General features: G+C 34.9%; 1 protein-coding gene across 8 annotated transcripts in view; it reads right to left on the bottom strand.

Moving 5' to 3' along the window:
* Positions 1-22,500, bottom strand: part of LOC137642796 (chitin synthase chs-2-like) — a 124,519-nt gene that overhangs the window by 62,795 nt on the left and 39,224 nt on the right. For all 8 annotated transcript variants that reach the window (XM_068375658.1, XM_068375659.1, XM_068375653.1 and 5 more), the window contains exon 2: positions 9,558-9,665. In XM_068375658.1, the coding sequence (XP_068231759.1) occupies positions 9,558-9,661 (104 nt within the window). In that variant the 5' untranslated portion in view covers positions 9,662-9,665. The remainder of the gene's footprint in view (positions 1-9,557; positions 9,666-22,500) is intronic.

Raw genomic sequence — 22,500 nt, 5'->3', positions numbered from 1 at the left:
GTAAAATACTCTCCAGTCATACGCGCGTGCTTGTGTGTGTGTGTGTGCGTATATATATATATATATATATAAACAAAACGCATCTGTTTCTAGTTCAATACAGGAAAAAGGCCTCAGACATGTCTTTATTCATGTCTGGGGTTTAGCCAGTTTTCATCTCTACGCTGGCCAGTGGGGGCTGGTGATGGTGGGATATTTTAGTCTGCTCACTCACAGCAAACCAACATTGCATGGGTGGCCCTGACTAGTAGAGCCTTGCTGATCATGGCAATACATAAACCCTTTCACCACGTAAAGGCATCCCCATTTATATATATATATATATATATATGTATATATATATATATATTTATATATATACATATATATATTATATATATATATATGTATATATATAAATATATATATATATACATATATATATATATATATACATATATATATATATATATATATATGTATATATATATATTTATATATATACATATATATATATATATATATATATTTATATATATGTATATATACATATATATGTATATATATACAACAAATATATAGAAAAGAAAGAAGAAACGGCAATAGGAATAAGAAAAAATAAATCCAAGACTCAAACCCATACAGCATCCACCTCCACTCGTACAGCTGAAAGGAAGGTGAAGTGCGGATGAAAGTGAGTGTATGTGCACCCTCCTCTCTCTCTCTCTCTCTCTCTCTCTCTCTCTCTCTCTCTCGGACACGCACCACGGAAAGACTAACAAGAAGATAAGCTGTTGGATGAGTGGATTTATCTTTATTTTTTTAAATTTACAATCATCTTCTGTCATTTTGAATTGGTTTTCAGTTAAATGAAATGTACCAACTAAATTTTATACTCACATACATACACACACACATATATTTATATATACATATATATATATATATATATATACATATATATATATATATATATATAGAGAGAGAGAGAGAGAGAGAGAGAGAGAGAGAGAGAGAGAACGCTCATAATCCACATACATTTTTAGCAATTTCTGTAATTCTCTAGTCGAGGTGGAGGGAGGGAAAGAGAAATTAAGATAAACTAAAAGATTACGATTATCGACACTTGAGAGAGAGAGAGAGAGAGGAGAGAGAGAGAGAGAGAGAGTTATTTTCATATTCACCAGACAATCTTCAGTTTAGATAAATGAGAGTACAATAAAGAATGAATATTATATTATGATATTCTGTCAGTATCTGGCACTCTTTTGAGAGAGAGAGAGAGAGAGAGAGAGAGAGAGAGAGACGCCTTGAAGCTTGCTGAGACTTGGGAGTGGGGGTTGGGGGTAGAAAAACTAATTCCCACTACGGTTATCTTAATGCCTGTTTTTAGAATGATCCGGAAAAAGACTCCAGGAAGGTTACAGTGACTATGAAATGACATGAAGGTGTCTCGTTCTATCCAACATCAATCATCATCATTGGTAATTTATTTTGTTCCTTTACTTGTGGAGTTCAAGATAGGTGATGTTATGCAAAGGGAGTTTTCGATAAATGTTAATGTTTCGTATATAATTTTTATCCTTTTCAAGTGAGTAAGAATCGTGATATATAAAGAAAATCAGATGAATATATCACAAAAAAATTATTGAGTATAATTTGAGTTTTCTCTTTCAGAAATTATATTTTTAGTGCCAGGCAAATTAAATAAATTGTGAATTACTGATATATATATATATATATATATATATATATTACTTTTATTATTATTGCTGCTGTTGTTGTGGTTATTATTATTATTATTATTATTATTATTATTATTATTATTATTATTATTATTATTAGCTAAGCTAGAACCCTAGTTGGAAAAGCAGGATGCTATACGCTCAAGGGCTCCAACTGGTATAAATAGCCCAGTGAGGAAAGAAATAAGGAAATATTTAAACTAAAAGTGAAGTAATGAACAATTAAAATAATATATTCAAGAACGGTAACTATATCAAAATAGATCTTTTATATATAAACTATGAAAACTTTAAAAAAAACAAGAGGAAGAGAAATAAGAGAGAATAGTGTGCCCGTGTGTACCCTCAAGCAAGAGAACTTTAACCCATTGCACAATTTCTTATTTTCTTTAGATATCGGTTGATTCAACGTTACTTAAGGAACAGTTATAAGAAATTATCTTTAAGTATTTTTATTAATTTCCATATTTTTATAATAGATTTAAATTCCAAGGATTTTCCAGTACTGGCTATTGTTTTGAGACCTTCTGACTTGCCTCTGAGAAAGAAACCTTAGATGGGGCACAGATTTGGAACAACTTGAAAGTAAAAGGTAGGCCATGCCTTGCCCGCTGACATTTACAGGCTGGTGGAGAGAGAGAGAGAGAGAGAGAGAGAGTGAGAGAGAGAGAGTCTTATTTCATATGCATCTGACATTCGGTTTAAAGAAATGAGAGTACAATATAAAGTGAATCATATATTATGTTAATCTGTCTGTCTAGCAATCTCTTGAGAGAGAGAGAGAGAGAGGAGAGAGAGAGAGAGAGAGAATCTTATTTCATATGCATCTGACAATATTCAGTTTGAAGAAATAAGCACAATATAAAGCGACTCCTATATTATGTTATTCTGTCTGTCTAGCATTCTCTTGAGAGAGAGAGAGAGAGAGAGAGAGAGAGAGAGAGAGAGAGAGGGTCTTACTTTAATATACATCTGACGATATTCAGTTTAAAGAAAGAGTACAAACAATAAAGAGAGAATCCTATATTATGTTAGTCTCTCTCTAGCATTCTCTTGAGAGAGAGAGAGAGAGAGAGAGAGAGAGAGAGAGAGAGGGGGGGATCCTATTTTCATATACATCCGACAATCTTCATTTTAGACTTAAGATAAAATTCTATATCATGATATTCTGTCTGTCTCTAGCATTCCTTTGAGAGAGAGAGAGAGAGAGAGAGAGAGAGAGAGAGAGAGCCCAGAGGTGTGGCACCCCTGCAGATAACACCGGAGTGCCCTTGATTACAGCAAAGGCTTTTGCGTAACCTCCCGGTCCATTTCTCGAAGGTACATTCTAAAGCCGCTCCCGGGTCGACACGTTATCTCTGCTTCGTGAGGAGGAAAGTAAAATGTAATGGTTTTGCCCTCTAGATTCAAAGTAGTCTAATGACTCTTAACAGATCTCCTAAGACGTTTCATTCAGACGGTCTGTTTTTTAAGGTCAAAGGTATATTAGTTGATACGAATGTGAGCAATATTAGTATTACAGTAGTAATTAATAACATAAGAATCTTCTCTATATAATAAAGGGCAAGATTCTGGCTACATATATATGTATATATATATATATATATATATACATATATATATATAGATATGTATATATATATATATATATATATAAATATATATATATATATATATAAAAATATATATAAATATATATATATATATATATATATATTGCCCGTCATGCTGAGTGGGCATTGCCAAACGTATGACTACTAGGTCTCTCCATTATTTAGGTAGGGGGAAGAGGATGTAGTCACATCCTGGTGAGAGCAGGTACCCCGGGAGGTACACTCAGAAACTACAATCTCCCACAAATTGCCGAAACTGATATATTGTAGTTAGGAAAGTAGGAAGGGGTGGGAAGAGTTGAATCGGTGTGCGTGTCTGTTTATGTGCTTATCTACCATTTTTTGACGGTCACGTACACTAGTGTCTAATAATGTTAGTTCCCTTCAGAGACATTGATTCCAAAAGGTGTGAAACTGCTACCCCTCATGATCTGCTCCATCCCTTTGTGCTACCCATAACCATCGACTGGAAACGATCTACTTAAAGTTTTCCTTATGTCAACACAGGTACAATAAGAGGAACAACTTCAAGTCATTCCACACTCGTCTGGGATTCGAACCCAGATTGTCTCAGGTTGGATACGTGTCGCATGAAAAAGTAACCCAATGATAATTATAGTATTAAAAAAATCAATATAGTTATCATTAACGTAATTGCAATTAATTAAGAAAAGCTACAGGAACCCAGATTCAGCAAAGAAGTCCAAGAGATATCTGAGGATCCTATCCATTATAAAATTTGGGACTACGATCAAATCTAGCCTCACCCACAGATATTGGTGCTTGTAACAAAGAGAAAAATCATGTATTCTAATTCAGCGTTTATCATTATATTCATTACCCAGGATTTCAATAATAGAAAGCAACTGAATTGATTGATTTACACGAAGGAACTGAACGATTCAAGTTTTCACTTCAAGATGACATTACGAATTTAAGCAACCTTAAATAACGTTCGTGGGAGGACTCTCTCTCTCTCTCTCTCTCTCTCTCTCTCTCTCTCTCTCTCTCTCTCTCATGAATGTGTTTATCCCTACAATCTGACGTAGTTTAACGCCTTATCTAAAGCCACATGACCCACCCAATAAAATTTGAAAGACGACACAGTAACTGTTAATTTCTTTTCTTTTTATTCTGGTAAAAGGGAAATGAATTTGTACTCAAGCATGATAAAAAATTAAGTCAGAGAGAGAGAGAGCGAGAGAGAGAGAGAGAGAGGAGAGAGAGAGAGAGAGTGATTTTCATAAGCATCTGGCAATATTCAGTTTAAAGAAATAGGAGCACAATAAAGAGAAAATCCTATATTATGATATTCTGTCTGTGTACAGCATTTTCTTGAGAGAGAGAGAGAGAGAGAGAGAGAGAGAGAGAGAGAGAGTTCTTTTCATAAGCATCTGACAATCTTCAGTTTAAAGAAATAGGAGCACAATAAAGAGAAAATCCTATATTATGATATTCTGTCTGTGTGCAGCATTTTCTTGAGAGAGAGAGAGAGAGAGAGAGAGAGAGAGAGAGAGAGTCTTATTTTCATAAGCCATCTGGCAATCTTCAGTTTAAAAAAATAGGAGCACAACAAAGAGAAAATCCTAAATTATGATATTGTTTCTAGCTTTCTTTTGAGAGAGAGAGAGAGAGAGAGAGAGAGAGAGAGAGAGAGAGAGAGTCTTATTTTCATAAGCATGTGGCAATCTTCAGTTTAAAGAAATAGGAGCACAAAAAAGAGAAAATCCTATATGATATTCTGTATGTGTGTAGCATTTTCTTGAGAGAGAGAGAGAGAGAGAGAGAGAGAGAGAGAGAGACTAAATTAACCAAAGGAATTTATAATTTATAAAAATACATTATATCCACTTTTTTCATTCTTATCCTAAAAGGAATTAATGAAAGATGCGATATTATTCTATCTCTGAGGATGCCATTTCGTAATAAATGGATAATTACTATGCACATAAAAAAGGGTGATAATTCCTTCTTATTTCTTCACCTAGAGAACCGTGAAACGCTATGTCTAATCTTAGTTTACGACCGTGAAAATGAGGAGACATCACTCAAAAGGATGAAAAATCTGTTATTAAGTTTTTTTTTTAAGAAACTTTGGTTTTATTGATGATTTAAATTTATGCTTATCACAGATTTTTACATCATAATTTAATTATTCTTTTTATCCATTACATTTAATTTATATTTTATTCATTTTTTAGCATTAATATAAATATTTTTTCCTCACGAATTTAATCGGGCCAGGTTAAATAACAGAGTGAGGAAAGGAAATAAAGAAACAAATAGAATAGTGTGGCTGAGTGTACCCTCAAGCAAAAGAACTCTAACCCAAGACAGTGGAAGACCATGGTACAGTGGCTATGGCACTACTCAAGACTAGAGAACAATGGTTTGATTTTGGAGTGTCCTCCTAGAAGAGCTGTTTACTATAGCTAAAAAGTTTTTTTCTATCCAAGATTAATATCTCGACGTGTGGCTGGTGCCTTAGCCAACCAACTACCCACTATTTGCGTTTGTAACAAAGGGGCAGCTCAGAGAAATTCTTCAAGAGATTTTGTAGATTTGAGAACAAAACCCTCAGAAGAATGGCAGGATAGGATTAGAAATGAAACTATAAGAGAGATCACTCTAGTGCCATGTGTGGATAAGGTCAAGGTGAGGGGTAGATGGAGATGGTTTGGGCATGCTCTTTACACTCCCCAAGAGAGATTAGTTCACCAATCTTTCAAGTAGGCTCCACAAGGCACTAGAATAGTTGAAATACCAAGGCCTACATGGCTGAGGACTATGAAACGTGAAGTAGGAGATGGTGAATGGTGAAGTATTGATTTAAAAGCTCAAGATAAAAACGACCAGGCCTACACAGCCGAGGACTATTAAGAGTGAAGTAGGAGATAGTGAATGGAGAAGTATTGATTTAAAAGCTCAAGATAGAGACGCCTGGCGAAATCTAACCAAGGCCCTTCGCGTCAATATGCGTAGGAGGAGGAGAGAGATCTAATATCCTTATCGCATTGCAGCCGGCAAAGCAGACATTAAAATGAGTTCTAATATTTCTAAAAATGATGAAAATTCATTCTCATTTCCCCAAGCAGCATGATTAGCACCTCCCAAGGGTCCTTCGATCTGGACACTTGAACAGAATGATTGTGATAAGTTACGCTCGTTTTGGACTCGAGATGGAAGGTGAAGGAGTTCTCCCTTCGCTCAATTACTGAAGGGAAATTGCGTTTACTGCATTTTCCGGAGCTGATATTACTTCCGCAGCACCTAATGGGGGAAGTTATTACAGTGGTCAAACTGAAAATATCAAATGACGGTCCATTTTTCTATAAAAAATAAAAAAATTGCAAGAATAAGACACGAAGGTTTAAAGGTCGCTCATGAAGGGCAGAGGAAAGGGACAGTGACAATGCCCTAGCAGGACAATGGTTGAATCCTTGAGGGAAGTAAATCCCACCATCTTTTAATAATAAATCGAAAAATTACAGGAATGATAAGAAACAGAAGTTTAAAAGTGACTCATGAATGGCAGAGGAAAGGGACGTGACAAGCAGGACAATGCCCTAGAGACTGACCATATATACATATGATCAGAGCCCAAGGACCCTCTCCTCCCCAAGCTAGGACAAGGGAGGGCCACGCAATGGCTGTTGATGACTTAGCAGGTAGACCTACAGGTTCCCCCAATCCTTAGCTCACAAGGATGGTAAGGTTGCAGACATTACAAGAAACTATCGAACTTGAGCAGGTCTCGAACCCCAATCCAGAATATCAGATAGGGACGTTTCTAAAAGGCTACCACAACATTCTTCTTTAATTTTAGGTGTCCCTTAATAATCGGGTAATGACGAAAGAATTATCAAAGGTATTATTGCTGCAAATGTTTGTTTCCTGAGATAAAAAACATCGTGATTACTAATTGATAGTAGTTTTATATAAAAGTATCATTTGATAAACTAAAGCTAAAACAAAATACTAAACAACTCAGTTGAATTATCTATGATTTCCTGTGTAATGATATTTATGAAAAGAATAAATATTAAACTCCAGAAGGAAATGAATGAATTTTATAACCAATATAATTCTAAGCAATTGAAATAGATAAAAAATATAAAGAAATTTCTATCTAAAGAGTTAACAGAATAAACCCTTGATGTGCTCAGCCATCGTTTAACACTAAGTAAACATATAACGAAATTCCAATAAAAAAAAAAAAACCTTGATTTAAAAAAAAACATAAAAAAGTCAATCAAACCTATGAAATAAACAGTTAACTTCGAAGGTTAAAATCGCTCCGCACCTTCACGTTAATACTGAAAAAACGTGAAATACCACCGAAGACCTTCGAGACTAAACACGTAAGAAAGAGCCGGAAATAGCAGCTGATTAAGACATCTTGGAATGTTTGGAGCAGTTATTCGATGTCCATACATTTACAGGATGTCCGTATCGACGTCAAGAGTCTATATCAACAGGCCTTCTCCATCATGAGGCTGAATACTACACAGTATACTAGAAGTTTTATTCCAGCTGTGACCAAGTTGTGGAATAATCTTCCTAATCGGGTAGTTGAATCAGTGGAACTTCAAAAGTTCAAACTTATAGCGAACGTTTTTTATGCTGAACAGGCTGACATAAGTCATTTTATAGTTTATATATGAAATATCTGTTTTAACGTTACTGTTTGTAGAATGATTTATTGTTAATTTGTTCTCATCATTTATTTATTTCCTTTCCTCACTGGGCTATTTTTCCCTGTTGGAGGCCTTGGGCTTATAGCATCTTGCTTTTCCAACTGGGGTTGTAGCTTGGCTAGTAATAATAATAATAATAATAATAATAATAATAATAATAAAGTAATAATAATAATAATATTAATATTAATAACAATAATAATAATAATAATTATAATAATAATAATACCAACAGCAACAATAACAACAACAACAACAACAACAACAATAATAATGACGCAGAAAAAAATGTTGCCTTATAAAGTATCAATTAAAAACGACACAATGAATTCATACTCGGCATAAATTCCTTTTTGATCGTAGGCTAAGGCTTGAAATGAGACAGCAAGAAGCTAGAAAGGATGTTGAAACGGAAGTGATGATCTTAGATGACTAAAAAGCGGGTGTAACTTGGGGCTGAACGGATGATGCAAAGACGCTTCGATGCGTACAGTTCACCACAAGAGGCTCACTGGCGAAATTAGGCCAAGCCCCATTCTTCCTTTCACATAGAAGAGAGGGTCCACTTAGATGCAATATATTCTTGAATACATTGAGAGAGAGAGAGAGAGAGAGAGAGAGAGAGAGAGAGAATCTTGGCTGTGGGATGGCCATAAGATACCTTGGTAGAGAGAGAGAGAGAGAATCTTGGTTGTGGGATGATCAAAAGACACCTTGGGGGAGAGAGAGAGAGAGAGAGAGAGAGAGAGAGGGAGAGAGAGAGAGAGAGAGAATCTTGGTTGTGGGATGGCCATAAGATACCTTGGTAGAGAGAGAGAGAGAGGGAGAGAATCTTGATTGTGGGATGGTCAAAAGACACCTTGAGAGAGAGAGAGAGAGAGAGAGAGAGAGAATTTTGGCTGTGGGATGGCCATAAGATACCTTGGTAGAGAGAGAGAGAATCTTGGTTGTGGGATGGTCAAAAGACACCTTGAGAGAGAGAGAGAGAGAGAGAGAGAGAGAGAGAGAGAGAATCTTGGCTGTGGGATGGCCATAAGATACCTTGGTAGAGAGAGAGAATCTTGGTTGTGGGATGGTCAAAAGACACCTTGAGAGAGAGAGAGAGAGAGAGAGAGAGAGAGAATCTTGGCTGTGGGATGGCCATAAGATACCTTGGTAGAGAGAGAGAGAATCTTGGTTGTGGGATGATCAAAAGACACCTTGGGAGAGAGAGAGAGAGAGAGAGAGAGAGAGAGAGAGTGTGTGTGTGTCTTAACAATTTCATGGAAACAGAAAATCTTATTCATGAGAGAGAGAGAGAGGAGAGAGAGAGAGAGAGAGAGAGAGAGAGAGTCTTAACAATTTCATGAAAACAGAAAATCTTACATACTCATGAGGAGAGAGAGAGAGAGAGAGAAAGAGAGAGAGAGAGAGAGAGAGAGAGAGAATCTAAACATACTCAAGGAAACAGACTCAGGAAACGAAAAAGGAAAATAAGACGGAGCTTTAAACATTCACTGGGAAATCCATCAGGATTCTCTTACCTTCCTCCATAGATGTCCTGATTGAGGGGGATGTTCTCATCGTCTGAAAAGTCGGCATCACTGTCCTCCCCCGGGGGCAGCTGCATTGGCATAGGTGGCGGCATCCTGCTGCAGAAGGAAAGAAGAAAAAATGCTATTAGTTATATGCTGAAGAAGAGGTGGAAAGACTGTATTGGTAATATTTCGGTTGGATATTATTGGGATTCTTGGATCACGAAATTTGGTTTTGTGTTTGTATCTGATTATCACTACTATTTGTGTGTGTGTGTGTGTGTGTTTGTGTGTGTGTACATTATATATATATATATATATATATGTGTGTGTGTGTGTGTGTGTGTCTGTATGTATATATATATACATATATATATATAATATATATAAGCATATATATATAAAATATATATATATATATATATATATACTACCACTAGAGTGTTATGGGGTCTTTTGACTGTCCAGACAGTACCACATTGGATCCTTCTCTCTGGTTATGGTTCATTTTCCCGTTACCTACACACTCACACACCGAATAGTCTGGCCTATTCTTTAAATATTCTCCTCTGTCTTCATACACCTGACAACACTGGGATTACCAAACAATTCTTCTTACTGCACTGTAATTGTTCAGTGGCCACTTTCCTCTTTGTAAGGGTAGAAGAGACTCTTTAGCTATGGTAAGCAGCTCTTCTAGGAGAAGGACACTCCAAAATCAAACCATTGTTCTCTAATCTTGGGTAGTACCAGCCTTTGTACCATGGTCTTCCACTGTCTTGGGTTGGAGTTCTATTGCTTGAGGTAACACTCTGCCACACTGTTTTATCAAATATCTTATTTCTCTTCCTCTTGTTTTGTTAAAGTTTTTATAGTTTATAAAGTTATATTTATTTTAATATTGTTGCTCTTCTTAAGATATTTTATATTTCCTGGTTTCCTTTCCTCACTGTGCTATTTTCCCTGTTGGGGTCACTGGGCTTATAGCATCCTGCTTTTCCAACTAGGGTTATAGCTTGGCAAGTAATAATAATAATAATAATAATAATAGTAATAATATATATATATATATATATATATATATACATACACACACATACGCTTTCTTCCTTTAGGAGGCATTGATATCTACAACTTTCTTCCTACATTTTCCTTTTTTTAACCTCGTCCAGAAAAGGGAATGGCATTTATAGAACTGACCTTTACTCATTAAAAATATCTATAGGAAAAAAATACCACGGTTCATTTTGACGGCAGGTAACAATAACAGGCTCAACTCTAAGTAACTCACTGTTAACAATTATGAGAATTAGAGGTATCTATTTTGTATTTATTAATGTGTCTCCTGCGATGTATGATCATGAGATTGTGCTGTATATGGCATGAGGTCATTTGTACGTAGCAATTTTGGATGACTCAAAATTATTCCCGTAAGCCATAACAGATGATCTTATTCAATCTAATTCTATCATACCGATACTGCAATTTCCAGAATAATAAATTACTGATATAATAATGCTTTCAGAAATATATTCCAGTATATTTTATTTAACACATCATCATTGGAACTTTAAAACTTCAAACTTGCTGCGAAGGATTTTATGTTGAAGAAGCTGACATAAGTCTCTTTTTATAGTTTATAAATGAAATATATGTTTGAATGTTGTTACTATTCTTAAAACACTTTCTTCTAACTTCTCTTGTAGTTTATTTCATTTCCTCACTGAGATATTTTTTTTTCTGTTTGAGCCATTGGGCTTATAGCATCCTGCTTTTCCAACTAGGGTTGTAGCTTGGCTAATGCTAATGCTAATAATAATAATAATAATAATAATAATAATAATAATAATAATAATCTATATTAATAGTTCATTAGATCTCTTGTAGTTTATTTCCTTTCCTCCCTGGGCTATTTTTCCTTGTTGGAGCCCAGGGGGTTATAGCATCCTGCTTTTCCAACTAGGGTTGTAGCTTAGCTAATAATAATAATAATAATAATAATAATAATAATAATAATAATAATAATAATAACAATAACAAAAATTATAATAATAAAAATAATAATAATAATGATAATAATAATAATAATTATAATAATAACAAAAATAATAACAACAATAATAATAATAATAACAAAAATGATAACGATAATAATAATAATAATAATAATAATAATTATAATAATAATAACAACAACAATAATAATAATAATAATAATAATAACAATAATAATAATAACAAAAATAATAATAATAACAAAATGATAATAATAATAATAATAATAATAATAATAATAATAATAATAATACCAGGACCCACTAAGAATCCTTACACGTAATAGCATAAAAAAAGGAATACGATCCCGCACAATAATCATAATAACGGTCAATACCAAGTACGGTCTATGGCTGATGAAAATCACCACCACTCTCGAGATTCGATTTCCTCAAGCAATGAGCTCGAATGATTGATTGGTTTGCATGATCTGGCATCGTGATATCGAAGGTACCGAGGGTACACTCGGGCACACTATTTTCTCTGATTTCTCTTCTTCTTGTTTTGTTTAAAGTTTTTAAAGTTTATATAGGTGATATTTATTTCAATGTTACTGTTCTTAAAATACTTTATTTTTCCTTGTTTCCTTTCCTCACTGGGCTATTTTCCCTTTTGGGGCCCCTGGGCTTATAGCATCCTGCTCCTCCAACTAGGGTTGTAGCTTAGCAAGTAATAATAATAATAATAATAATAATAATAATAATAATAATAATAAGGCCCACTATTCTCTTTGATTTCTCTTCTTGTTTTGTTAAAGTTTTTATATTTTATATAGGAAATATTTATTTTAATATTGTTACTGTTCTTAAAATACTTTATTTTTCATTGTTTCCTTTCCTCACTGGGCTATTTGCCTTGTTGGCGCCCCTGGGCTTATAGCATCCTGCTTTTCCAACTAGGGTTGTAGCTTAGCAAGTAGTAATAATAATAATAATAATATCGTTTGTTATAAATATAGAGTAATAAGAAATTAAATTTAAAACCATAAGAGCAAAGATGTTCTTATAAAATTTAAATATCTTTCACAAAACCTGCTTCTGGAATAAATCTAAAAATACCGAGGGCATAGTACAACACATCCTGCCCAGGAAACTTAAGAATCTATAAGAATTTTCCTCAAGCAACGAGCTTAAAAGACAAACTTATAAAAATGTAAGTGAATAAACAGAATAATTACGCTGCGAACAGAAGACAAGGCCTTGAATTCGAATCATGGTTTTCAATTTCAAAGATACAGAAGCTGGGAGTAACAGATTTATAAGATCATAAGAACAGCCAATGAAAGCAAAAGGAAGAAAGAAAGAAAAACCACAGACGAACAAGAATGTCATCGACCTTGTGCTAAGTACAGCGGTCGTAAAAAAAAAAAAAAGAAAAAAAAAAGTCGTGACATGTAGAACAGCGATTTTCGATTAAGAAGAGGCCGGTAAACAATTGATCATGTTTTCAGAATGCCATTCTCCTGTCAATTCCTTAAATGACTATATTTTTCATCTTTAAACAAGGCGAACATCCGTGTAGTCTTCGGATAACTAAACTCATTCGGATAGTAAAAGATTAACCATTAACCAATGGCGAGTTGAATAGTGTATGGTAACAACAACAACAACAACAACAACAACAACAACAGTAACAACAACAACAACAACAACAGCAACACCAACAACAACAACAACAACCCAAGTGTATTAGAATTTATAATAAAGCAAGAGGTTGTGGTGGCCTATAATAATAATAATAATAATAATAATAATATAGATCATAAGCTAGATATGAACGAAAAATCCCGTTGCGAATAAAGTAATTCAATAGATGAAAAGTAACACCAATAGCATTTTCTTACAACACACCTGTCAAACAGTGCATTCACTTTCCCTGATTACCCTCAAAATTCCGCACCACGCGGCTACTAATCACAATGATCAGATACGAATTACTTATAATATCATTAATATCAAACAGCGAATATTTTTATATTGAACAGGTTGATATATGTCTCTTTTTTATTGTAGTTTATTTATGAAAGAGCTATTTTAATGTTGTTACTGTTCTTAAAATATGTTATTTTAATCGTTCATTACTTCTCTTGCAGTTTATTTATTTCCTTATTTTCTTTCCTCACTGGGTTATTTTTCCCTGTTGGAGCCTTTGGGGTTATAGCATCCTGCTTTTTCAACTAGGGCTTCAGCTTGGCTAATAATAATAATAATAATAATAATAATAATAATAATAATAATAATAATAATAATAATAATAATAATAGTTCAATAAACAGGACACATGCCTGAAAGAGGGTCTACTACCAAAGTGATGATAACAACAACAACAACAATAATAATAATAATAATAATAATAATAATAATAATAATAATAATAATAATAATACTCACTCCGGACCAAAATCAAAAGTTACCATATTTAATCCACTGCTCCTAATTGAAAATCATTGTTTACATTATTTATAGCATTGCACGGAGGAACACAATAAAAGCAATCCTTTCCTTTATCGCAATGAGCACACTGGCGTGTTGCATACTCGATAACCACCAAGCACATAAATGTTTCTCTTTTTATAAACGAAGGCCAGAGGAGCTATACGCGTCACTGATGCTTATGGATACGAGGGAGTGAATGCAAATACCTGTCGCTCACCATCTCTGCAAACCACTTTCACTTCCAGGGATGTATTGGCACGTGCTAACACGTGTTCTGGAAAGCTTAGGGTGATTCTGTCCTATTGTGTGTGTGTGTGTTTGTTGACACTTGTGTTCTTAATAGATATTTTGGTTTCACGTTTTGATAATTTGTTTCTTGATTATTTGAAAATTAGTCATTAGATACTTCAGGAATTGGAAATGACGTTCATCTATCCCATGAAATAAAGAGCAAGTGTCTGATTATAAAAAAAAAAAAAAAAAAAAAAAAACCTGAATTGTGGCTCATTTAAGAATACAAAATTCTTTAGAGTTTAAAAGTGTCCCAATAAAAAAACGTAATTTGAAAAAAAAAATATATTTAACCAGATTAACTAATATAAATGATAATGAAACTAAAGATTTTCAACAGAAAAAGACGATATGATAAAATATAATTATCCGAATAAAATTAATATAAATCATAGTGAAACTAAAGACCTTCAACAGAAAAAGAAGAAAAAGATGATATGATAAAATATAATTTTCCGAATAAAACTAATATAAATCATAAAGAAACTAGACTTTAAAAAAGAAAAAGAAATATGAAGAGGAAGTTCTCCGAACAATCTCCCCCTTCACAAGATCTTCAAGGTAGGAGCGTTATGCATTGACCTCTGATGACATCCACCGACTCCTCTTTCTAATCTTCCTCTTTAATTCTCTCTTGTCTTCCCACAAATCATCTGCAGGCCCCAATCGCCACATCCCCCGAAGGCTTTTGCCCCTAAGGCAACCGTGGAGTCTATGTCCTCAACTCACGAATGGAACAAGATTATCTTCCCATGACATTGATCCTTCGAGGAACCAAAGCAAAAAAAAAAAATGGTGGAAGGAGGAGGGGGTGATATTGGGGGTATGGAGTGAGGGGGTTGAATGGGGGAGGGATTGGAGTAAAGGGGTTGAAGGAAGGGACAAAGAGGGTAAGGGATATCATAGTGCCATTACACTATGAAGATATTATAGTTCTCCAATTATATACTTCAACGTCTCCAGTTAAATTCTTGTCTCTAATTAGATTCTTCAGTCTCCAGTTAGATTCTCCAGTCTCCAATTAGATTCTTCAAAGTCTCCAGTTAAATTCTTCAGTCTCCAATTAGATCGTTCAAAGCCTCCAGTTAGATCCTTCAAAGTCTCAAGTTAGATTCTTCAGTCTCTAATTATATCCTTTAAAGTCTCCAGTTAGATTCTTCAGTCCTCAGATTAGATCCTTCAAAGCCTCCAGTTAGATTCTTCAATCTCAAATTAGATCCATCAAAATCTCCAGTTAGATCGTTCAAAGTCTCCAGTTAGATTCTTCAGTCTCAAATTAGATCCATCAAAGTCTCCACTTATATTCTCCATTCTCCAATTGGATTCTTCGAAATCTCCAATTGGAACATTCAAAATCTTCTACTGGGAACGTCCGAAAGCACTCAAGCAATAATCGACTTAACAAAATCTCGGGTTTTTGTGCTTTGTATTATGGTTTCCTTTAATTTTTTTCTTCCTACGCGTATGCTGTGTCACTAGCACCCGAATTCCCCTGGCAAATTGGCAGGCGAATTCGTTGTAATTGCAGTGGCCGAATAAGGGGGAATGATTGTGCTCCCATGCAGGACAGTCGAAGTGCATTACTCCTTGCGTTCCAGAGGTGGCATTCCAGCGAGTAACAATATTCGCTGGGATTTAGGAGTGAATCCAATTTGCCATTTCCTTTTAGACGTTTCTCTTTTGGGATAATGGAGTGTGCAATGAAGAGAAAAAAGATATAAAAAAAGGAAGGTAAACATCCACGACTCAAAGGAATACCTGGAAGAGGCATCCCTTGAAGGCTTCCGTTGGTGCACAAAGAAGCGAGATAGACAAATAGGTTCTTTGTCATGGGACATAGTCTTTCAAGTATTTATCTGAACTTTCGTGATTATTATTATTATTATTATTATTATTATCTATCATCATCATCATCATTATTATCATTATTATTATTATTATTATTAGCTAAGCTACAATGGAAGTAACATCATCCAAATCTAGAAGATAATAAACTTCAATTGTAACAACAATTTAAAATAAACGCAACGTTAATAACCAAGAGTTCAAGCACAAGTGAAAAAATTTAACAACCACAAAATAATTTTCCAAACAAGCCAAGAATTAAATTTATTGCCGAACTACGCCTTAACATCAAATGTGCGTGTCAACTAATCTATCACCTGATATAAAAAAAAATGAACAACGTAATTTTCCAGTTCAAAAGAGAAATAGTATTAATTTCTGCACATTTTTCATGTGGGAGACAACAGAACAAAGGCGACCGTCATATGGATAAGTGATTTAGTAATGTTTGGTCTGACAGATTGTTACTGAAATTACCAGGTTATTTAGTACAGTATCGTGACAGCGGAAAGCGGGTTGAGAGAGGTTGAACTGCTGGGTAGTGATTCAGAAAGTAAACATAATGAAGAACAAAGACTTGAAGAGGATACTGGAGGGTATGACCACAATCGCATCATGAAATAATATTTAAGATATGATGGATGGCAAAGTAAAGGATATTCTAACATGTAAGAGAAAGAAATGGATATGGGCAGGACATATAATGAGAATGAAAGATAACAGATGGATAAGAACAATAACAAAATGGATAACGAGAGATTGCAAAAGAAGCAGGGGGAGAAGTAAGAGAAGAGAATGGATTTATGAGCAAAGAAATTTGCTGGTATAGACTAGCATTGAATGACCATAAACTGAAGCAAGGGGAAGGACATGTCTGAGGCCTTTGTCCTGCAGTGGACTAGTTACCTCGCTCATTTAAGATATACTGGATGGCAAAGTAGACGATATTCTAACATGTAAGAAACAGATATGGACATGGCAAGACATATAATGAGAATGACAGATAATAGATGGACATTAAGAATGACAAAATGGGTCCCTAGAGATTGCATAAAAAGCAGGAAAAGGAAGAGAAGACGATGGATTGGCGAACTAAGAAATACTGGAGTATAGACTGGCGTAGAAAGACCATAAACAGATGCGAGAGAAGGATATGTCTGAGACCTTTGTCCAGCAATGGACAAGTAACAGATGATGAGGATGAATGACAAGAAGATAGGAGCTCTTAGGATACATTAGAATGATGCAAAGAACGATTTGACGCTCAGGTTTTTTTATGATTATTCCGAGTCTTTTAGGTTCCTTAAATGTTAATTAGTGATCTCTGGATTCTTCAAAATTTGACTGAAATGAAATAGTGCAAAACACATAGCATAGATCTCCAATCACATAGATATTTAATGGGCCTGAAAAGGGCCACACTGTTAGAAAAACCGTTATTTTAATCATAAATTCCCCGTAAAAAATATACTGTGCTCAGCTGTATTTCAGTAAAATACAGGCGACCGTACATATTTTACTACTATCTTTTACCGGTTGATGACCGTAATATCACTCCTTCACGTCAATATATCCGTTTTTAAAACGGTAAAACTCCCGGAATAAATGTTGCCAGACATTTACCGGCCTTTAAATGCAAATTTTTAACTATGTATTTCTAGTATGGTAAGTGAAATATAACCCTTATGAATTAGATACGAATCAAGACAAATAAATACAACACTTCAGTACTTTTTTCCATTATATGCAACAAGCATAAACGTAAACAAACGCGTCACTAATTACCGCTCATTTATAAAAAAAAAAAAAAAAAAAAAAAAAGTTTGTTTGTACGAAGCTCATCCCAACGCAAAACACATAGCATAGATCTTCAATCACATAGATATTTAATGGGCATGAAAAGGACCATATTCCTAGTAATGTATGTTAAATATAACCCTAAGGAATTAGATTAGAATCAAGACATATATATATATATATATATATATATATATATATATATGTTTTGATTCTAATCTAATTCCGTAGGGTTATATTGTATGTTAAAAATAACCCTACGGAATTAGATTAGAATCAAAACATATATATGTATATATATATATATACATATATATATATATATATATATATATGACTTTAGAACTTTATCTCATGATATGCAACAAACAAAAACAACGTAAACAAACGCGTCACAAATCACATCTCACTTCTAAAAAACAAACATGCTGTTTGTTTGCAAGAAGCTCATCGCAACGCAAGCATGTGGTAAACACCGAAGACGAAATTCAAACAAAACCAGTCATTTCAACTTCCGACAATCGACAGATACATGACGATGCGAATTGCACACCACGAAATGGCGACGTTGCAAATTGCAACATGAACAGATGTACCGTAAAAGCAGAACGTCTTGAGAGGCTGACGGTACAGCAAAAGGTTAAATGAATCATAGAATGATAGCGGAAGAAATGTCAGATATACAGGTAGCAATAGTCATTCTGGTTTCCTTGAGCTCGTTGAGAGAGAGAGAGAGAGAGAGAGAGAGAGAGAGAGAGAGAGAGAGAGAAAGATTCTCTATAAATGTGACATTGACAATTTTGGTTCCTAAAAATACACATAAACGGATATTTCTAATCATAAAGGTCACATTCTAGAATCTTGGGGAGAGAGAGAGAGAGAGAGAGAGAGAGAGAGAGAGAGAGATTCTCTATAATAGTGATATTGACAATTTTGGTTTTTAAAAATACACATAAACGGATGTTGCTATCCATAAAGGTCACGTTCTAGAATTCTGAATATTGAGAGAGAGAGAGAGAGAGAGAGAGAGAGAGAGAGAGAGAGAGAGAGAGGGGGGGGGGGGAGAGAGAGAGAGAGAGAAACGACTCATCTTCATTTCAGACGAGAAGGGAGTAACCATGTTCAAACACTAATTGTGGTTTTTCATTTCTGGGTGGAGGTCCCAAAAAACAAATGCGCCTTGCGCGGGTGCGGGCGCGCCCCTGAGAGGCGAGCGCCGGTGTGGGCGGGGTGAGTCACCCCTGGGAAAGGCTTGTGACCCTGGCATGGAACCGTTCTCTTTACTCTTGGTACATGCCATGTTCGTTGGACTGTTAAGGAACAATACCATTTTGAATTCAATGCTCGATTGAATTAATTCTTGTAACTGTTGCTTTGAACAATGAGTTCATCACTTCAAGTTGTCTTGGGGTGTTGAATTATTTTTTTGATAGTATTGTTTCATATATATATATATATATATATACACACATATATATATACAGTATATATATATATATATATATATATATAAGCAGGGAGAGGAAGAAGACGAGGGATTAATAAACTAAGAAAATTTGCGGGTATAGACTGGCATAGACTGACCATAAACAGACGGGAGTGGAAGGATGTGTTTGAGGCCTCTGTCCTGCAGTGAACTTGTTATGGCTTATGATACATATATATATATATATATATATATTTATATATATATATATATATATATAATATATATAAATATATATAATATATATATTATATATACATATATACTTTATATGTATATATATATATATATATATATACGCACACTAGTGTATGACATCCGTCAAAAATGACGACTAAACATTTAGGCAGAGAATCATACACACGCACACACACAGTCAACCCTTGACAACCCCTCCCCCTTTCCTAATTACCTCTGGGGTGGGGTATGACTAATTCCTCTCCCCCTACCCGAGGGGATGGGGGAGAGATAAAAAAGTAATGCCGCTTACAGTGACAGAATATATATATATATATATCCAAATAAGCCATATATATTTTTGATATATTAATGTCTGGATTCTCTTAACAACCTCGGGATCACAGACCCAGGCGAAATCTCACAAAGACAAGAGCTTGGCTCCGGCCGGGAATCGAACCCTGGTCGGCAAGCTTATATAGACAGTGACTAACCCACGTGGCCAAGTGGGTTAGTCACTGTCTATATAAGCTTGCCGACCAGGGTTCGATTCCCGGCCGGAGCCAAGCTCTTGTCTTTGTGAGATTTCGCCTGGGTCTGTGATCCCGAGGTTGTTAAGAGAATCCAGACATTAATATATCAAAAATATATATGGCTTATTTGAATATGAAAAACACGTAAAAATGTGCAAAATTTATCATATATATATATATATATATATATATATATGTATATATATATATATATATATATGTGTGTGTGTGTGTGTGTGCGTGCGTGTATACAGTATATGTAGCCAGACACTTGCTCTTTATTACATAGGGAAGATGTATATATATATATATATATATATATTATATATATATACATATATATATATATATATATATATGTTTGTGTGTGTGTTTACGCGAAATATCACAAAAGTCACTTTCAGTTCCTAGCAATTACCGAGTCTCATAAAACCACACCACATCAAATAAGGTTTACTACCATCGCAGGGCCCTTGAACTTCTTCGGTCATCCAGAACTGTATTATTTGCCCTTAAAATTCAGCGACAGATCTCACCTTCACTTTCTTGCACTTTGGTACGTGTAACTGGCATACTAGGAAAAATTATTCCTTCAGAGAGAGAGAGAGAGAGAGAGAGAGAGAGAGAGAGAGAGAGAGAGAGAGAGATAGATTGTCGCGTACCTTGCTATCTGAGACTGGCAGAGTAGAAAGAAATGTTCATTATTATTATTATAACTACCCAAGCTACAATCCTAGATGGAAAAGCAATATGCTATAAGCCCAAGGGCTCCATCAGGGAAAAATAGCCGAGTGAGGAAAGATATAAAGAAATAAATAAATGATGAGAACAAACTAACAATAAATCATTCTACAAACAGTAACGACGTCAAAACAGATATTTCATATATAAACTATATAAGGAGTCTTATGTCAGCCTGTTCAACATAAAAACATTTGCTGCAACTTTGAACTTTTGAAGTTCTACTGATTCAACCACCCGATTAGGAAGATCATTCCACAACTTGGCCACAGCTGGAATAAAACTTTTAGAATACTGTGTAGTATTGAGAGAGAGAGAGAGAGAGAGAGAGAGAGAGAGAGAGAGAGACGCTCGTGTACCTTGCTATCTGAGACTTGCAAATCAAGAAGAAATGTTCATTTAAAGAGAGAGAGAGAGAGAGAGAGAGAGAGAGAGAGAGAGAGAGAGAGAGAGAGAGAGATAAGCTGTCCTTTCTCACGGTTATGCCACGTCTGATCAGTGGAATTCTAAACACATGAAGCTCAGTATGCGCATAACTACTTCATTGCCTGTAATCCAGCCTGAATAATATGCACCTCGCCTGGAAAACGGTTCCAGGCATGACTCTGGAAGAGGGAGGGATGGAACACACTTCAAACATGAAGGCTGGTCGGAGGAATGGCGACGAGGTTAAGACTCAAATATGGAAATGTCTCAGGCGTGAAAGGTTAAACTTAGGTTTTTTTTTTGTTTTTTTTTTTTCCGGGATATTCACTTTCTTGCGGAGACCAGGTGATGGTGATTTCATCACTGTATCTGTGTCTCTTCGAGGTTTGATTGATTTAAATGTAACAGGAAATATGATTATGGAAAGACAGGAGAGTTCCTGTAGTCTGATAATAGTACATGTGCAAGCATATGTATACAGACACACCATCACACACGCACACGCACACACACACACATATATATATATATATATATATATTTATATATATAAAATATATATATATATATATATATATATATATAAAATATATATATATATATATATATATATATAATATGCGTGTATGTACGTATGTATATATTTAGTCACACCCAGCTCTCCCCCTCCCTCAGATAGGGGGGAGAGGGGGTAGTCATACCTTGGTGAGAAGGGGTGAGCTTACGTGCATATCTATGTAAATATTTAGCCGTCACTTTTGACGGGTCGCGTACACAGGTAAAAAAATTAAAAAATACTCTTATTGATCAGCACCACGGTTCTTTCAGCCTCCAAAGCTTTAAATCATACCGCCTTGAATTAGGAGACACTAATCTGTAAGGGACAGAATGTTTGACCCCTCTTGGAATGTATGTGAGTCTCAGGCCTTAACCGAGTAACACTGAACTATAATGGCATTCGTTTTGTAGGTTCAAGGTTTGAGAGTCGTAAATTCATTTAGATTTTTTTATTTATGGATGTGATTTATTTTACTCTTGGGCATGGCTACGCTTTACGCCCAGCTTACAGTTGTGGTCTGTGAAGGAATTTGACCTGCCATACACAACAACAACAACAACAACAACACACACACCCACTACTACTACTACTACTACTACTACTACTA

The sequence above is a fragment of the Palaemon carinicauda genome, chromosome 6, assembly GCF_036898095.1.
Source record: "Palaemon carinicauda isolate YSFRI2023 chromosome 6, ASM3689809v2, whole genome shotgun sequence".
NCBI lineage: Eukaryota > Metazoa > Arthropoda > Malacostraca > Decapoda > Palaemonidae > Palaemon > Palaemon carinicauda.
The sequence above is the reverse complement of the archived record's forward strand: the minus strand, read 5'-3'. Positions and strand labels throughout refer to the sequence as shown.